The sequence below is a fragment of the Zophobas morio genome, unplaced genomic scaffold (assembly GCF_036711695.1).
Source record: "Zophobas morio isolate AGI-343-1 ecotype UQ-CSIRO unplaced genomic scaffold, CSIRO_AGI_Zmor_V1 ptg000005l, whole genome shotgun sequence".
Taxonomy (NCBI): Eukaryota; Metazoa; Arthropoda; class Insecta; order Coleoptera; family Tenebrionidae; genus Zophobas; species Zophobas morio.
In genome coordinates, this window is record NW_026972110.1 from 13,001,226 (window position 1) to 13,020,123 (window position 18,898).

At 33.0% G+C, this 18,898-nt stretch overlaps 3 protein-coding genes and 1 long non-coding RNA gene across 4 annotated transcripts; 2 read left to right on the plus strand and 2 right to left on the minus strand.

The window, feature by feature from the left end:
- Positions 1–18: 18 nt before the first annotated feature.
- On the plus strand, positions 19–2,055 carry LOC135122798 (ribonucleoside-diphosphate reductase subunit M2 B-like). Its single transcript, XM_064047232.1, has 3 exons — positions 19–159; positions 212–746; positions 801–2,055. Exon 3 carries the CDS (start codon positions 808–810, stop codon positions 1,918–1,920), a length of 1,113 nt encoding a protein of 370 aa, XP_063903302.1. The 5' UTR covers positions 19–159; positions 212–746; positions 801–807; the 3' UTR covers positions 1,921–2,055.
- LOC135122799 (vacuolar protein sorting-associated protein 37A-like) lies at positions 2,012–3,421 on the minus strand. The gene is made up of 6 exons (XM_064047233.1): positions 3,241–3,421; positions 2,993–3,182; positions 2,798–2,942; positions 2,513–2,749; positions 2,312–2,463; positions 2,012–2,263 (listed from the first exon to the last, which is right to left on the minus strand). Exons 1-6 carry the CDS (start codon positions 3,315–3,317, stop codon positions 2,069–2,071), a joined length of 996 nt encoding a protein of 331 aa, XP_063903303.1. The 5' UTR covers positions 3,318–3,421; the 3' UTR covers positions 2,012–2,068.
- Positions 3,422–3,484: 63 nt separating this feature from the next.
- Positions 3,485–4,112, plus strand: LOC135122800 (uncharacterized). Its single transcript, XR_010279462.1, has 2 exons — positions 3,485–3,683; positions 3,740–4,112. It is a non-coding gene; the product is annotated as an uncharacterized LOC135122800 (long non-coding RNA).
- On the minus strand, positions 4,073–18,834 carry LOC135122795 (zinc finger protein 3-like). The gene is made up of 5 exons (XM_064047230.1): positions 18,572–18,834; positions 12,269–12,671; positions 11,457–12,210; positions 10,944–11,148; positions 4,073–7,442 (listed from the first exon to the last, which is right to left on the minus strand). Exons 1-5 carry the CDS (start codon positions 18,728–18,730, stop codon positions 6,888–6,890), a joined length of 2,076 nt encoding a protein of 691 aa, XP_063903300.1. The 5' UTR covers positions 18,731–18,834; the 3' UTR covers positions 4,073–6,887.
- Between the last annotated feature and the right edge of the window lie 64 nt (positions 18,835–18,898).

Genomic DNA, 18,898 nt, shown 5'->3' on the forward strand with positions numbered 1-18,898 from the left:
TTATTAACTGCGCCATTGCCGTCTTCACAATACCTTCATTTTACAGCAGCCATATAACCTTGTAGTATCTGACTGACTATACTAAGTAAAGACATTTAAAAAATGCTCAGTTGGTGCCAGTAATTGGTTTTTCAACTGCCAATATTATAAGTACATTCTGTGAGTAAACATGACGTAACTTGCACAAAATTTTCCGCTTGTAATTCTTCAGGGATAAAATTTTGTACAAAAACATTCAATACGCCCCTGGGTTCTTCAAAACTAACCAATGAAATTCGCTGAATTTACCCGCCTACACAATTATCTCCCACTGAGGAATTCCAGTCCACTGAACAGGAAACGATACTCAGTGGCGTCACGCTATTTAAAAGTAAAACAACAAAAACACCTGTAATTACAATATTTGAAAAGAACTATCATCAATTTACTAATTGTTTAGTGTTCTATAATTGTCTGAGCATTTTTCATGTTTTTTTCTATAGCGTAATTAACACTTTTGTGATGTATAAGGTGTTATGTGCGCTACTGAACGACTGATTTATTTAGTTTGGCTTCCCCTCCAGCAAATTCTGCCCAATAAGGAATCTTCCCGCTAAAATTTCTATTTACAATTTTCTAATGACCCGCTACAAAAGGGTTTATGTTTTGGCGCCTTTTTGCAGTTAATTACCTAAGGTTACGTTAGAAGTGCTGGTTTTACGTTTGTGAACAAATCTTGGTTTATAAAGGCTGTATTTCAGAGAAAGGTAAGTTTAATTTAGTTCTTGTTGAAATAAATTGAAAATATTTTTGTTTCTCAGCTTTAAGATGCCCCGTTTTAATAAAGAAGATATACTAACCTTAATCGGCGAAAAAAACCAAAACATTCTCACCGACAACAAATCCAACCTTATTAAAGACACAGAAGACTCAATAGTTGCTAAAACACAGAACGCTGAAGAAGAATTTGACCCAGAACTGGAACCCTTGCTTCAAGAAAACCCCACCCGTTTCGTAATTTTTCCCATTGAGTATCCCGATATTTGGGACAAATACAAGCACTGTGAAGCTTTATTCTGGACTGTTGAAGATGTTAATTTATCCACGGACGCGGAAGATTGGAAAAACAAACTTTCAGACGATGAACGTTACTTCATCTCTCATATACTGGGCTACTTTGCAGTAGCAGGTGGAATTATCTGTGAAAACCTAATGGAAAAATTCACCCAGGAAGTCCAGGTAACGGAAGCACGTTGTTTTTATGGATATCAGATCTCCAACGAAAATATTCACTCAGAAATGTACAGTATGTTGATTGAAACATACATTGCTGATCTGCAAGAGCGCGAATTTTTATTCAATGCACTTGAGACGATACCATGTATTAAAAAGAAAGCTGATTGGGCACTGGGATGGAGACACAATCAGAAAGCTAGCTTTGGGGAAAGATTGGTGGCTTTTGCTGCAATCGAGGGAATATTTTTTGCAGGGAGCTCTGCGGTCATTTTCTGGTTGAAGAGGCGAAATGTATTGTCTGGTCTTACTTCATCTAATGAGTTAATTTCGCGGGACGAACGGCTACATTGTGATTTCGCGTGTTTAATATTGTCACATTTAGTACAAAAGCCATCAAAACAACGAATCCAAAGTATTATTCAAGAGGCAGTAAAAATTGAGAAAGAATTTTTAACAGTGAGTTTACCAGTTACCTTGGTGGGTATGAGTTGTCAGTTAATGTCTCAGTATATTGAGTTTGTTGCCGACTGGTTGCTTGAGGCACTGGGAACTGAGAAAATATATGGTGTGAAAAATCCATTTGATTTCATTGGAGTTATTTCAAATGAAGACAAAAATAATTTTGTGGAAAGAAAAGTGGAATTTCAGAAGAGTGTAGCTGCAGTAAATGACAGCGACGAATATGTTTTGGACGCTGATTTTTAACATTAATTTTTTTAGTAGAAGAGGAAACTATTTATAAATCACTATATTTTTAGAGCACTTTAAGTAGATCTAGGTACATATAAAATGTGTCCAAAGTTTATATTTTTATTAAGTAATAAAATAAATAAGAACATTGCACAATGTATAATTAAAAACCAGCTTTTAATAAACTGTCCAACTGATGCGACAGCTTTTCTTCTTTAGTTTTTCGTGTCTGGCACAAACTTCTTGTTTTTGTATACAGGGTAACAAATCTATCCACATCAATATCACCTTTTAGGAATGAATCTGCTATATTTTCACATTCTTGTTCAGCTTTTTCAGCACCAGATCGCAGTTGATCCTGAAACAAATTATTAAACTTTATAGTACAATTGCTAGTGTATTATACCTTTATGTTCACAGGAGAATATTTATCTGATAAATTCTGATATTTTACATGCAGTCTCTCGTTTTCAAATGCTAGTTTTGTTACTTCTTCTATTCTTTTATCAATGTTTGCCTTCAATTCAACTAGTTCCACTTGTTTTGACAAATTTGTTTCTACAAAATAAAAAAATCAATGAAAATAGTATGAATCTGATTTCTTTACCTGCTAACTCCTCCACTTGGACAATCAGTTCATCCAGATATTTATTCTGTTCTTTGATTGCTGGAATTTCATTTAAAAATTCCTCCTGTCGGTCACTGTTACTATTTAAAAATTCTAGTTCTTCAAGTGACAAATTATTTAATTCAGGAAAAACTAATCTCTTTTGACTATTTGATAAATGAGTGGGTGATGAAAAACTATTAATTATACTGTAATTTAAATTAGATCTTTCACTGTCTGGAATAAACTATTTAATTAATTTATTAAACAAGCATCTTAAATTACCTCTAATCGGTACAGTAGGTGAAGTGATGTTGCTGCCAGGGGTCACACTAGTGGAGGAACCGTCGTTTTTCAAAGGAGGCGGGTTTCTTTCAAACTCTCTAATTATTGCTTGGACAACACGACCCAAGTCGGAATGTATTGTGAACTAAAATAACACAAACTCACAACTGGTTCCACATTCACGGGTACACATACATTCAAAAGTCCAGGGGCTGCAGTAATTTCACTATCACTGTTAACCCATTGGTGTCCAATACCAGGCGATATCGTCAACAACGGTTTCTCGTTGGGGAATTCTTTACTAAGTGAAATGTGTAAACAAAGCTCATTTCTACCAGATTTGAAAGCAATTTGATATTCATGACCTTCACAAATTTCTACAACACTATTAATTTATCAATAGTTAATCAACGACTTTATGGTGTGGAAATCTTATTACTCACTTATCGTTAAAAATCTTGAGCGTATTTATTTGATGTCTCCTAATGTCTGGGTCACTTCTATATATTTTTGGCAACATTTGGCAAATATTTTAAGAGTTCTTTTAAATAAAACCTAATCACAATAAATGAGTATAATAGTAAAAACACAAAGTTTTTCGATTTGATGAACTTAACCTTCTTTTTTGACAGATCAGTCACATGACAGTTGTCAAGTAATTTGTAGGTTATAATAACAAAAATTAAGGTTTATTTATTGGTTTCCTATGAATTTCAGAATATATCAATAATCAAATTAGTTTTTGCATTTACATTGACAAGTAAATTTTCTGCCTCCATAAAAAATACTTGCAATCATCAGTCAAAAATGAGTTTTTTGAAGATTATTCACGGTTTTAGCCAAGTTCCACAATTTTATAACATTACAAGACAGCTATCAGTGAATGGTAATATAACAACGAATAATAATATAAATAACATAAAATTTACAAATATGTTGTAGCAGTGTTTATCAAATATTCACCTGTCAAAGAATCAAAACCACTTAGTCCTAGAATGCAAGAATTCAAAAAAAAATTGCGAGAAACAGCTACCATTGATAAGCTGGAAGAGTTGTCAGAACACCCATTTCAAGAAAAGGAACCTTTGAAGCCCTTTCCCGACAATACAAATCCCGAGACTGGAGAGGTAGGTGGACCAATAGGACCTGAACCAACCAGGTATGGCGACTGGGAGCGCAAGGGAAAAGTTTCAGACTTTTAAAAAAATTATTATTTGCAACAAGACAGTGTTATGTACGTCGTGGAAAGACTTCAAAGCTACAGTAAAAAACTCGTTGTATACAAAAATTTTATTTGAATAAATTTAGAAACTTACACTATGTTATTACATAGGTTATGTTTATTGTAGCACTAAGTTTCAGAAGACACAAACAAAATCTCAGATGCAGTTACATGATGGCTAAATAAATGTAGTAGATAATATATACACTGATTATCATTTCTTTGAATACACACTAACCTGTAGACCTATTTGCTGATTTCATACAAAAAGTAACTAAAAAAATATTTAAGGTGCCATTGAAAACATTGGAAGTCTAGTCGCAAATTAAATTTCAAATTTTTGTTATTTAACAGATCAAATTTTAAAAGCATTATATGTAATGATTTGCTTATACTTACGCAAGACATGACAATACTTAAAAAAATTGGTTTGTTATATACAGTAGCGGTCATTTCTACGGAACCACTCGATAAAAAGTCAAGTTGGCAGCCCTGTCATCTAGTACTTTACGCCGAACGCGGTTGGTAGCGGTAGTTGACATGGCAATCGAAACTAGCACAACACGAATGTTTCGGTTGCCCTCAGCTATGCCGCACTGTATCCCGTGCAGACTGTATGTTCTGTTCATCTATTTATTAAAATAAAATATCTACATTGACAATGGGGCCATCTAACCTGTCAAATTTTTGACACATATGTTTTCCCCCAGAAACCCGTCAAGGTCACTTACACCAAACAAATTTTGAAAATTTACACTAGGGAGTGGTTCTATAGAAAAGATCGCGACTTTACATATGGATTTTTGAAATCTAAGTTGTCACATTGAGGTATGAAATGTCCTTTACAGTTTCTAGAAAATGTTTGTACATTGCGGAAACTATTACAGCCTCGTGCATGTAATCATAGTTATAGTGGATTTTATTTGTGAGGTACATATTCAATGATTCAGTGGTATATCCTTGTTTGTGATATACCACTTATACAGAACCACCAGTTTACTGTGAGTGAGAAATACAATACATATCTTTGTTGAACTATTGGTTGGAAAGAAATTAGTGTGGACTTTGATGTGTGTAAATTAAAGTACCAACGACACTCGTCATTAAAAGATGATAGAAAATTTAAATGAAGATTTTGCTACAGAGTGATCATTTAAAAGACAATCCACAAAAATGAAACACCATTATTGATCATCTAAAATTACTCAGAACGTTACAATGGCAAGTTTGACATTTCTAACAATTTTTTCGTTATTTGCAAACATTTTAGAGTCTGGATTTTGTTAACTTCGCAAGTTACAAAACTATTAGAAACATTTGCAACGTTTTTATATTTTATTTATTTTAATGGCAGATGGCAACTGTGTGCAGCTTCCACATTCACATCTAAATGGTCACCCTGTCTCGACAAAATAAAGATCACAGTAGTTTTGAAATTTCATAAATAACTATTTCAGTAAAAATAAAGCACCCTTTTTACTAATAATACAATGTCCTTTCACTTATGGTTCGCAGGAAATTCGTCACTTTTTAAGTGAGGCATCTCGGCTTATTGACACTAAATCTAATTTTTACAATAAACATTTTTAAAGTCAATATATCACTCTTTCTTTCATATTTATTTGTCATTCCTAATTGTCACTTAAATGTCTTTAAAATTTTCCATTTTTTTTTTATATTTTTAATTGATCTTGATCGAGAAAAAAGAAAACTAGTCTAGTCATGGAATTAATTTTTTAAAAAACTATGATGGCACTACTATTGTTTTTCTCCATTGAAGTTAGCTGTCAATTTGACATTTGTAGTGTCAGTATAATAAAAAAAAAGTCAGTATAATAAAAAAAAAGTCAAGAATTCCACACGATTTATTGTTGAGACTTTTTTCATGCTGCTAATTTAAATACTTAACAATTTAATTTTTTAATAACAAGACAAATTCTTTGAAATGTCTTGTTTATAACAGACTTTGGTACCTCACCCCAGTGTTAAAAAAGTAACGTGCCGTAAGTGATCGGACCTGTATATAACAGTGAAGAAAAAAAAATAGTATGTACTAATAAACACGACACCATGTAGCTGTGACTTATTAAAGTAGTGCGCCAAGGATGTCTATTTTACAGTTTTTTATCATGAAAATAATTTGTACTATTTGAAGTTTAAACACCCATATAGCACCTTTATTAGTATAAGATTCCTATTTTTTGAAGTTTTGATTTATTATTTATTATTGACGAATCGGCGACTGCTACACATAAGCAACGACAACGCAAAAACTATTTATATGCAGCAGATATGTAGTAAAAATCTTTTAGAAATTAAAAGAAGTCATACTTTAAAAAGAACCAGCCAGCTGTATTCAATCACTCCAAAAATAAATAAACTAACTTATATTTTAGATTTTCTTTACCTTTAAAAGATGTTGTTTTATTGTTAAAACCAGTAAATTTTTAAAATTTTATTAGTTTTCTTTAATGGTTTTTTACGTTGAAAACAAATAGACGGACAAAAGTGAGACAATTAAACATATTGTAAAAACATTTTTGGTCCTTTCAATGTACGTATTAACAAATAGACCTTCAAGTTCCGGAGTTCTAGTATGGAAATAAAATTTTAATTTTATACCCAAAATTAAAAAATCTGTCTTACATAAATAATTACATAAATTAATGCAAAAAAACTGTTGCAGTAAAATTTCTTATATACATATACGTTAAGAAAATGCTATGCACCTAAATTTTCACTTTTCTGTACCATTTAAACTTGTGGGCAAGTTAAAAGCAAAATTAATTGGATGTAAGTTTCAGCAAACACAAAGTACCACATAAATGTTGACCAGAAATCAGCTAACTTCTAAACTGACGTCAATTCTTACAAATGAGCTCGGTGATATGGCTCGTAACTAGCTAAATACTTATCAGCTAAAATCCTAGAACTTTCTATAACAGCTAAATGTCTCGCGTTATCGTTAGTTAAAAGCCTCGAGTTATCGTTAACATTCGTTAGTAGCCTTCCATCGTTAGTTAGTAACCGATTATCATTCGTCACCAGTCTAGAATTATCGTGAACAAGTAGCCTAGGAGGTTCAGTCATATTAACCAACAATCTGGCACCGTCATTGGTTAATAAACGCGTATTGTCATTTATCAAACCTCTATTATCTGTCAACAGATGGGAATTGTCGGTGATTATTCGCGAACCATCGCTGGAAATCATGCGAGTGTTGTCTTGGGGCATCATGCGTTGTGGTTCTGGTTGCATCATGCGGTTATCCGTTTGCATTAGGCGGCTGGTGTGGTCAGGGGGTGGTTGCTGCTGTTGCGGTTGATGCTGGGTTTGTTGGAATTTTTGTTCGTTTGTGTTGTGAAATTTCGGCATTCGCTGTTGAGATTCTTGGTTGTTGTACTTGGGTGAAGGTGCATGGACCTAATACGACAATAATAAAACTTAGTGCTGTGTACAAAAATTTTGATGTTTTTGGTCAAGATCCACCAGTGCTGCAATTTATCGCAAAAATACAGTGGTTGTTTGTAAAAATTTTAAATGAAAAGTTCATTATTGATGCAATAGTCGGAAAGGCTTAATTATTATAAGCTTACAAGTTTTATTTACTGTTAATCTCCTCTTTTCCAAAACAGGTAACTCAGTAATTTGACTTTAACTTATCTGGGTCCAGTAAAGAAATGTATGTAAACCTTTTAATCAAACATATTTTTTAAGAAATTAATACCAACAATATCTATTCACTAATCAAAAACCGAACTATAATGACAAACTGATTTCTTGTTAACAACCGGAGATCACTGTTATATAGCGACGTTGAAAAATTGTAAAATTTCAAACAAATTTGAGTGCGCGCGCTCCTATGTAGTCATCTCATTTAATTTTAACTATACGGGGTGCGATTGTTATTTCTCGATCGAAAAAAACTCGATAGCGATAAAATCTCGTTTGCTGATTGGTTGAGAGGCTGAGTTGGTGAGACATTTCTGTCACACTTTTCGATTCTGTCACGAAATCAAGTCTTCATGGAGTGATATTTTCTCGATAGCTCTGAATGAAGTGATAAATTTTGGAGACATTACCTCGAAATTTATGTCAAAATAGAAGTTCAAAATCGTAATTCTGAGTTATAAGTTCTTAAAATTAAGGTAATTGTAAACTTTTGAGTATTTAACAAGCTTATATGCAAAGAATAAATGCAAACTTTGCATTTAAAAGCTACGCAATGACATTTATCGCAAGTGATAATTTATCACTTCGCTCGAGAAACAAAATCCCACCCCTGGACAAATATACATGAGCTGGTGTAGTTAGCTGAAGGTATTTTTCATATATATGTTTCTGGAAGATGTCAAAGAGATAATTCAAAATTTATTGCTTCAGAGATGTAATAAATTTCACCACTACCCTTTCAGTAATCCTCTGGAAAAATGTTTGTAAAATATGCCATAACAGAATTCTTTTGGTCCTCTAAAGTGATGATGATGTTTATTTAAAACAATATTGTATAGATGTTCCTAACATGTAAAGTTTATACATTAAGATTGTGAATTATCAGTGTCATTACGTTGGCATCACTGGTGGAAAAAAAATCTATAGTGTCAGCAATTTAATGATAGTTATTGACAACCCTTGACAGGCGGTAAGATTTTTAATTTGACTTTTGAGTTGTAAACACAGTTTTTGTAGAAATTTAAAAACTGGATTTAAATGACGGATAGAATAAAAATAACCTCAAAGGTGCTTTTATCAGAATAATTAATAACAACGCAAGACAAAACATGATCAAAGGGAGCCATGGATTTTTGAAAGTTTGTCTTTGATTTAAAAAATATATGGCTGTCCTTTGATCGTGTTTTTTATTGCTCTCACAGTAAATTTAGTGCACAGTGTAGTACGACAAAAATTATCTGAAAGCTAGTACAGTCAAAACAACTGTAAAAACATTGATACTGATAATTCACAACCTTTGTGAATATTTTATTTTTATTGTCTTCTTGTCCTTTAGTCACATAATACGTAGCTACATAAGCCCCGGATTCGATTTCCGGCAGCGTTTCCACTTTTTTTTATTGATCAAATCAAGAACGATACATCCAATTTTCTCCTCAATTTGAGAATGCAGCACTGAATTAACTGAAGTGTCCTTGCCAAAATGTTGCTGGGAAGATTCTCCAGTGGAAAAACTCACCGTAAACAATATAAACTTGGCCTTGAGCTTGATTTTCTGCCACCGCGAATTTTATACTTGCTTAATCGTCAAATTCTTTCAATGTATAAATATAAACCCTCTAAGTTAAGCATATAATGATAATACATGTTATCCCGTTGGTCTCTGCTTTAAATAAATTTAATTTTGTCCGTATCTTTACCTGTGCTTTAACAGTTCACACTTTTATTCCGTAACGACTACCAACAAATTTACTAGATTTTTATGGCCAAATCTACGTCGAAAAAAAAACGTGAATGGATAATAAATTACAATTGTTTCCAAAATCCACCAACGTCGCAATTTCTAAAAATATATGTGGCAACATAGCTTTGTAATAAATAATACTCCTGGAACAACTATAGACAGAAAGGACGTTAAGATTTAAAATGGCGTTTATTGAATTATCAATAATTTTATTTCCAGAGCGTCAGCTAAGGAAGTATTGTAATATGGTCTAATCGGCGAATAATAACTTTCACCTTTTCTCGACGTTTCATGACTCGTAGAGTACAAAAAAAATAGGTCTGTGTCGATTTTTATTGTAGACATAATCTCCGAAACTACTGAACCGATTGTTGTCTAATTTTGTATGTATGTCAGGAATATCGTGCAGATAGATGGTAGAGCACTAACCAAAATTTATCTAATCATTCCCAACAATTTGATGGCGTCCCCTCATCATTTTGCGGGGTAAAAAATAATATATTTACTCCTGTACTCGTGGTTTATAGATCTGCTTTGATTTTTAGCACAATTACTTTACACAAATTTTTCTTGACGGATTGTCGGACTTGTGGGTGCGGATCCTATCTTTACCTCATGTTTTTTACACTGTGAAAAAGTGTGTGTGTGTTTTAACGAATATTTGTGTTTTTGTCGGTCTTTCTGCCTATTGGCGATTATTCTTTGAAACCACAGACCGGATAACTTTAAATCTGACACTATTAATAACAGTACTTAGAATTTCGGGAAAATGAACAAACCGTTTTTGATTTAATATAACAGAAATTACTTCATTCACTAATTTTTTATGACATCCTGTACAAACAATTCTAAAAACTATGAATACACTATTAAACTACAATAACTGAACATATTACACCCTTAATTTAAAGCGAGATTACTGATTTTCGGATGACGTCATCACGTTTTTAGAAGGAATGAATATATATTTTTTCTGAATAATGATTTACACTGCTCATGATAACTTTAAAGCGTATGCAAAATTTCATAACGTCAAAAATAAGGGCGGATTAATAAATTGGAATTATTTTGCATATTTTAACACTTTGTAAAATCTTGAAATGACGTTATAAAATTTTTGGTTTGCGTTTTAACATCTACACGATATCCTTAAAATACATACAAAATTTCACACCAATCAGTGCTGTATTTGTCTAGTAACATCGTCGCCAGATGATGGACAGACGGAAACATGGACCCACTCTTTCATATTCTAGGAGCTATGAAACTTCAATAAACATGAATTTTTCGTCTAATAAACTCTGTATTTATGTGACATGAAAAAACTAAACACAAATATTTTTTATTTTGCTTCAATATTGTGAATTCTAATTCAGAAACATTAAATTACTTGTAGTTTTAGCGAAATAAAAGGTAAAGACATCACTGCCCAGTAGTGTTGAATTTGCCATTATGTGACTTCTAAAATATACTGTACAAACCAAGTATTCTAAACAAGTTGCACTTACCTTCATATGTGTATTCAAAGTACTTGATTGTGAAAACGCTTTTCCGCACGTGACGCAAACATATGGCCTCTCTCCAGAATGTACTCTCATATGCCTGAGCAAAATTGTGTTGACAGTAAACCCTCTTCCACACACAGTACACACATAGGGCCTTTCACCTGTGTGGTTCCTCATGTGATATTTCAATTTCATTACGGTCGTAAACCTGCAAAACCTCATCAATATTTACCCGCTGAGACGAATGACGAGATCTATAAATCTCCCAGCATGCATAGTTTTATTCATTAAATTTTTCTACTACCGAAGTCAATGTCAAAATAATTCGTTAAAATTAATAAGTTGTTTTTATTGAACTGCGAACATGTAAAATATAAACAATTAATCAAATACATTGAAGCCAACTAACATAATATTCTAATGTTGACTTCGTGACGTAAATGAAGCGTCACTGACGCGTCCAGAGCAATTAGAGCCCCCAAATGAAATCGCAAATAAATTACCAAATTTCCTTACCTTTTTTGACAAACTTGACACTCGATCGGTTTTTCGGTTCCGTGAAGCCGCTTATGACTGGTGAGATCTCCCGACTGCCGGAAGGCCTTGCCGCAAAAATCACAAACAAACGGACGTTCATTCGTATGAGTGCGCATGTGAATTTTCAAACTGGCCTTAGAGACATAACCATTTTTGCAAACTTCACACTGGAACGGACGTTCTCCCGTATGCGTTCTGAGATGCAACTCTAAATTAAATCTCTGCGGGAAGCACTTGCCACAAATATTACAAACAAACGGCCTATCTCCCGTATGCTGTTTTATATGCACCGACAAAGTTGTAGCGTCTGGAAACTCAGTTTTGCAATAATCACAAATGTGCTTTAGTAACGCAGGATCTCCTTCCTTCTTTTCGTGTATTTTCATATGTTTGAGCAGACTATTTTCGGCGTAACATCCTTTATTGCATATTTTACAGACGAAGGGTTTTTCCCCGCTATGCTTCAGCATATGTTTGTTCAGCAAAGTCGTGTGAATGAAGCGCTTTTTACAAATTTTACACTCGTGAGGCTTTTGATCTTCAGGCACGTGAGTTCGCATGTGGTTGTTCAAGTAATTTTCTTCGGTGAATCCCCTGGGACATAACTTACACTTGTATGGACGGTCTTCAATGTGCGTTCGTAAATGCTTCCTGAATGATTTCATGTTGATGAATTGCTTTTTGCATACGTTGCATTGGTTGGTGTTCCTTTTTAGTTTTTTAGCTGCTAAAACTGAAAACGTTGTGTTAGAGAAAAGTCAAAACGAAGAAGTTTTCGTGGAAATATTCACCTGCGGCTTTCCCTCCAGCCTTGGCAAGCAACTTCTTTTTTGATAGTTTATTTTTCTGGGATTTCGCCGCTTTAAGAAGTTGCCTTTGAGCGATGGCTTTTTCATCGTTAACGTTTTCACTTAGTGTCGTTTGTAGCAAACTGTAGTCAATTTTGTAGTCGTCCTCGTCGCTGTCCCCTGACGAAGAATCCAGTCCGAAATTGTCTAGGAGTAAAGTAGTTGCGAAGTCAGCTGCATGTGGTGTTTCTTCTTCTTTTCTGTGCTTCATGCTAGGGGGCAAACCGAGGTACTGACGGAGATTGCTATCGGATTGTTCGCACAGCTGCTTGAAAGAATAGGCGTTGCTGATTTGGTGAACACATTGTAGGCAAACTGATGAGGGTAAGCCATCTCCACTGTCGATCTGCAAAATGTGTCAGATTTTGATATGTAACATAACAAGTGTGGCATTTTCCCGACAAATTTACGACATAATTTGAATGACAATGATGAATTTTGCAGAAAAAATCGGGCCACCTACATTACATTCACCTTGACACCCAACGAACAGCAAAATTGTATGGTGCTGATTTTATTGTTAAAGTTACAGGTAATTTCAAAAATTATTTATGATTTATAATTAATATCAAATGGCAAAAATATTGTTTCTTTTTTACTTTTGAACACGATACTCCAGAACCGAGGGGGTTCAATGTAAATTCACACACGAATAAATAATTTCAGATTTTGGTTTGTAGTCGCGAAACAACAGACATTTGTTGCTCCTTCCTTTCGGTTAGTGAAGATGCCAACCTAGTTGGCGAAATACATAGAATTTTTATGAAATTAATTCAACAATGTGTAATCATGCAAGCAAATATTTGAATGTCTGGAAATATATTTTCCGGGCTTTATTGATCTCACTGTTTATTGAGTTATCTTATCAATAACAAAGATATTAATAAGTACTTATGGACAGTACATACTGGGTGTCTCAATTTACCTATTCCGCTTAATATTTCAATTACATATTTAAAGAAACAGAAATTTCAAATTTCTATTTGTTCAACTAATTATTGCCACACCCGGTATATTTTAACCTAAAGAAACCTGACCAACAAAAATCATTAAACAAAAAACGTCCAAAATGGCAACAAATTTTCCGTTTTTCCGTAAAAAAATAGTGTGGATCAAAGTGCAAAAATCAGTTGAGTTTTAATGGAGAAATTTACTCCGATATTGGAAAGAGAGTGACGGATTACTTGTTCACATTTTCTCATTTTCTTTATATTTATACATTTCTGAAAAATTACCGTTTCACCTTATACGAATAAAAGGTTACACTCAAAGTAATAAAAAAATTGGTCGAAAATTATTTCGACAGAACTTCCCTCGCTTCTGAGGTACAATCCAACAAACACTGCTTCTCTGAAAAATTATAAAATTTGATTTTGCGGAATTTTACTTTTTCGTGCTAACCTCTATGGACTAAAAATAATCTAGAAGGTACTAGTCACAGTGTAACAGAGAGATAGGTTTCGCCTTCTTTAAAACAGGACAATTGGGACCCCCGAGGTTTCGCATTTTGAAAAAGAAAGAGATTTGGGCCCCCAAGAAGGTTTTACATTTTTAAAAAAGATAGTTGGGACCCCCGAGAAGGTTTTACATTTTTAAGAAAGACAGGTGGGACCCCCAAGGTGTTTTTACATTTCTAAAAAAGAAAATTGGGGCCCCCGAGAAGGTTTTACATTAAAAAAAAGAAATTTGGCGTCCCCAAGAAGGTTTTACATTTTTAAAAAAGACAGTTGGGACCCCCGAGAAGGTTCCACATTAAAAAAAAAGAAATTTGGCGCCCTCGAGAAGGTTTTACGTTATTAAAAAAGACAGTTAAGACCCCTAAGGTTTCACATAAAAAAGACATTTGGGGCCCCCGAGAAGGTTTCATATTTTTAAAAAAGACAGTTGGGACCCCGAGAAGGTTTCACATTCTTAAAAAAGCATTTGGGGCCCCCAAGAAAGTTTTACATTTTTAAAAATGACAGTTGGGATCTCCGAGAAGGTTTCACATTCTTAAAAAAATACATTTGGCGCTTCGGAGAAGGTTTTACATTTTTAAATAAAGAGGAGCGTATTCTCACCTTTTCGAGAGAATGGGGTAATCTCATCAATAAAAAATTTGTTATGACGTCATAAACATAGATAATAACGGGTAATCAAAAAGTTTTTAGATTAGAGTTGGCCATGGAAATATTTGTCATATCTTTGATTAAAATGGAAATGTCAAAAATCCAAATTACTGAAATACAAATGAGGTTATGCATGATTAATAAAGTCATGATAAATATTTCCATGGCCAACCCTAATCTAAGAACTTTTTGATCACCCGATACATAATGCGAGAAAAAAAAAAAAACGATAGGCCAAGTTCGGAATCGACCACCACCGGGTTGCCTTACGTTAATGGTAAACTGTTATTATACGTTCACTATGTTTTTGCAAAAATTTATTAGGGAAAAAACTCAAAGCGGATTCGTACACCAGACTTATTGTATAACAGTTAAATCAAATAAACATAGAATTCTCTGAAATGACGACATGAAATTGTTGGTGGGGTGATTAGCCATATTTTGGTTAGCATTTAACCATCTACATGATATTTCTAATATACATCAAAAGTTGACAACAAGCAGTTTCGGAGATTACGTGTCTAATAAAAATGGATGCAGACACCATACAGACAGACAGACAAACAGACGGAAATAGGAGACTACTTTTTTCGTACCCGAGGGATCACGAAATACATATTTCCTGTCACAAATAGGAGAAAGCAATGAAATTGAGCATAATTCTTACTTTTATGATCCTAAATATGCAGTCAAGGACGTTTCTTAGTTTCAAAGCCTCAATTCAAATTTCAAAATTTCGATGTGTAAAAACAAAGTTTAAAATTATTGTGATATAAGAAAATGACATTCACATAAAAGTTGTATAAGGAGCTAATTTAATTTTAATTACTATTTTCGCAGTTAGGGTATGACGCAGTAAATGAGTTTATTATATTAAAGATACGAGCAGTCTTACTATTAAAAAATATCCTGTGAGCTTATATTTAGACACACAAATTTTATTTTAGCGCATTTGCTGCATTATTGAACACTATTCATTCTTTTTATTTGACAAAGTTTGAAATTGTTTTTTTTATTTCGTCAGTGTAATTGTGGTTTAGTGAGAAAATGGCTCAAGGTTAGATTTATTCAATGATTATTTTTGTTTCCGCGACTGAAAAACACTTTATTCAAAAAAAAATATATGTAGGTATTTATTAATAAATAAATTAATAATAACAAATTAATTAATTATCTATTAGTTATTTTTTTAAAAAGCGGCCACTGTGTTACACTTTCACATTAATTGTAAATTTTCCCTCAGTAATTTTAAGGTTATTGTTATTTTTTTTTAGAAGTAATATTGACCTTACGTATTTTAAATTTAAATATTAAAAAAAATACCAGACTTAATGATAGTCTGAGTCTGAAAGTAAAAGAAAATATTTATAACAAATTTTAATACATTTTCACCATTCAACAAGAATAAACATTTATATACAGGGTTTTCAAAAAATGACGTATAAGCTCGATGGTAGGTCAGTCGCTACGTTTTTTGAACAAAACAACAAAAGAAAAATCCATTAAAGCGTAACCAACTTAACCACTAGAGATGTTCAAAATTTTTGCATATATGTATATTTGTGCATAAAGTAAATAAATCATCAGTTCTTGCTAAGATAAAACTGATTTTGGCAAATGACATACTCTCTAAGAAAAGAGAGGGCGGGTGGGCGGGGCTAGTACCTGCTAAGATAAGACTGATTTTGGCAAATGAGATACCCTCTAAGAAAAGAGAGGGTGGGTGGGCGGGGCTAGTATCTGCTAGGTTGTTTTAAAATTTTCAAAAAAAACAAAACAAAAAACTGGGTCCCAAAATTAACTCAAAAACAGGTCAGGTCAGAATTTTCCAAAAATAGAACACCAAAGTCCCCCAAAATTGTTTTAAATAATTTACAAAAAAAATCTCCATGGGCTCCCAAAATAAAACACCATGGGTACCCAAACACTGCGGCACTCAAGACTTTTTCAGATTCGTAAAACATTAAAAGCTCAAAAGATTTTTTCAAATTCATCCAGCAACAAAACACCAGATTCCTGTAAATTTATCCCAAAATAAAACACCAGGGGACCTAAAATTAACTGCGAATATTTTAAACGTTTGAAATTTTTGATACGTCAAACATTTTTAACTACTTTTTTGCTGATTTGTACCGTCGCTTTATATCAGGCAAACATTGTTGTCAAATAGAATTTTATCAAATTATTACAAAAACAACACAACCAGATATTTGTAGATTCTAACTGAAATGGTAATCAAACATGGTCATGGGCGAGAGAAATATTAACTAAAAGTTTTATTACTAGTTATTGTGATAATGAATGCGTTGTTAAACGTAGCAAAAGAACCAACTTTAAAATCATTATAACTCCACCAAAATGTGAGGATTTTTTTTACTATTTTTTCCAGACTCACCAGTTGATTGTTAAGAGCGTAGCGGAGAGTTAATCCGCCATTTTCCAGACACCCAGTATAACGCAAGGAAAGTTTTGTTAAAAACAGTTTGTGATCATACTTTTTTTGATTTTAGTGATTTTTTTTAATCAATATCTCAATTATTGAAGGAAATTTCGGAACACGGTTTTCAACATTGTTTTCAGTTTACAAAACTCCAGAAATCGTATCAGATATATCGTCGACTTTTTTTGTTAGAAACGATACCCAGTAAAAAAAGCTTGTGTCGTAGAAGCTGCCAAACTTTTATTTTTACTATATCTCAGTCCCAATAAATAAAGTCGAAAATAGATCTAGTACGATTTCTAAAGTTTTGCAAGCTGAAAACAGTGGTGAAAACCGCATTCTAAAATTTCCATAAATATATAACTAAAATATTGTTTTTATTTTTTAAATACGTATGTAATGGAAAAATTTCAACAAAATTTAAAAAATATATAATAAACTATATTGACAACACCATAAGAGCCAAACGTAGCAACTCCTCTTAAGAAGGCTCTGAAGAGCTCAAAGAAAAGGTTAAAAAAAACCTGCACCAAACTGTTGAAAATTTGTTAATAATTTAATAATAATTTGTTAGAATACGATCTACGTCACTTTTTACTGTCAATTAAATTCACATTAAAACATATCAGAATTACGAAATTAATTGTTCAACTTTGAAAATTTGGTTCAGGGATTTTTTTATCCATTTTTCAGGTTCTTCAAAGCCTTTTTAACAATGTCCCATCGGCTTATTCGTCAGTTTCGATCACCCCGTATAAAACCACCTGTTTTCTTTTTCTGAAATTTCCTGTTTTTGTTGACAGGTGATACGAATTTGCATCACAATAGATACAACCTATTGAAACACAAATCTAGGAAAGTACATGTTAAGTGACAAATACATATAAGTAACATATGTACATAGATTAACGCTTAATAAGAAAATTTTGACTCTATTGCCTTTTATGGGTTGATAATTAAATTGACTGTTTTTATATACCCTTAGAATTACATGTACAGGGTGTATAAACAAAAAAAAACTGAAAATGCATTACATATTTAGAAAAATAATCCCCAGTCAATAAAGGTCCCCTTCCAAAAAAAAAAAATTGTTTCTTTAGTGATCTACACTTTTGAATAAAACCGTCTGCTTCTGTCTGTCAGTAGGTTTGAAAAACTAATAAAAGTGTGGAAGTTATAGGATTCCCACCCAGCAGTATGATAAATCAGTTTTATAGTTTTATTTTATCTTTTACTTTTGTTAGTTCCATTAACTCAGTTTTTTCTATTTTCTAGAAAAGCATGTAATAATAAATTCACTTGCACTGCATCATTTCACAGATAAAAATCTGTCGACAACAGTGAAATTTTCAGAGAAGATAGATCTATTCACAATAGTCCAAGGATCTCAAATTCAACGTGCAGGAGCAATATTTGCTTGTTTTCTGCTAACTTTTACATAGCACCTTTTGTTCTTTGTTTTTGTTTTTAAAATTATACTTCCATTTAGTTTTATTTTAACAGGTGAATAATAAAACACAAAACACACATTAACAAAATAAAAATGAAAAATACCACCTGCTTATCACACCATTTAACAAATATTTATTTACTAAAACCCACTGTTAACGTCAACCAACAAAAACGTAAATATTGTGAAATTCTGTACATCACCCAACTTTGAATCTTTGCAATAAATAATTAAAAATTTATGTTAACCTGTACGGAAGAGATTCCAGTAATCATTTCTGCAAGTATGATAGCATGTCCGGTGGATTCATCGGTCAAGAACACAGACCTCATTTCACCCTTTTCCGAGAGGCAAGCCCTACATATCTTATTTATATCAAACACGCTCGGTTCTATTTTAACCTCCATCGCAGGAAAGTTAAATTACATCACAAACATAAACACAACAAAAGATGCACAAACACGCAAAGCAAATGGCGAAAATAGATTCTTCCACTGGTCGATTGTGTCCAACAAGGCGTACTCAACAAAGCTCGACTTGACATCGGCCAACTTCGGTACCCACAAGGCAGTGGC

Bases quoted from the DNA above. Each gene is read 5' to 3' on its own strand.
- LOC135122798 (XM_064047232.1), top strand. From the start codon at position 808: ATGCCCCGTTTTAATAAAGAAGATATACTAACCTTAATCGGCGAAAAA.
- LOC135122799 (XM_064047233.1), bottom strand. From the start codon at position 3,317: ATGTTGCCAAAAATATATAGAAGTGACCCAGACATTAGGAGACATCAA. The intron at 3,183-3,240 runs GTGAGTAATAAG...ATAAATTAATAG, and splicing joins CTCAAGATTTTTAACGATAA to TGTTGTAGAAATTTGTGAAG. The intron at 2,464-2,512 runs GTAAAGAAATCA...TTTATTTTGTAG, and splicing joins CCAAGTGGAGGAGTTAGCAG to AAACAAATTTGTCAAAACAA.
- LOC135122795 (XM_064047230.1), bottom strand. From the start codon at position 18,730: ATGGAGGTTAAAATAGAACCGAGCGTGTTTGATATAAATAAGATATGT. The intron at 12,211-12,268 runs GTGAATATTTCC...CAACGTTTTCAG, and splicing joins GGCTGGAGGGAAAGCCGCAG to TTTTAGCAGCTAAAAAACTA. The intron at 11,149-11,456 runs GTAAGGAAATTT...GAGGTTTTGCAG, and splicing joins TGTCAAGTTTGTCAAAAAAG to GTTTACGACCGTAATGAAAT.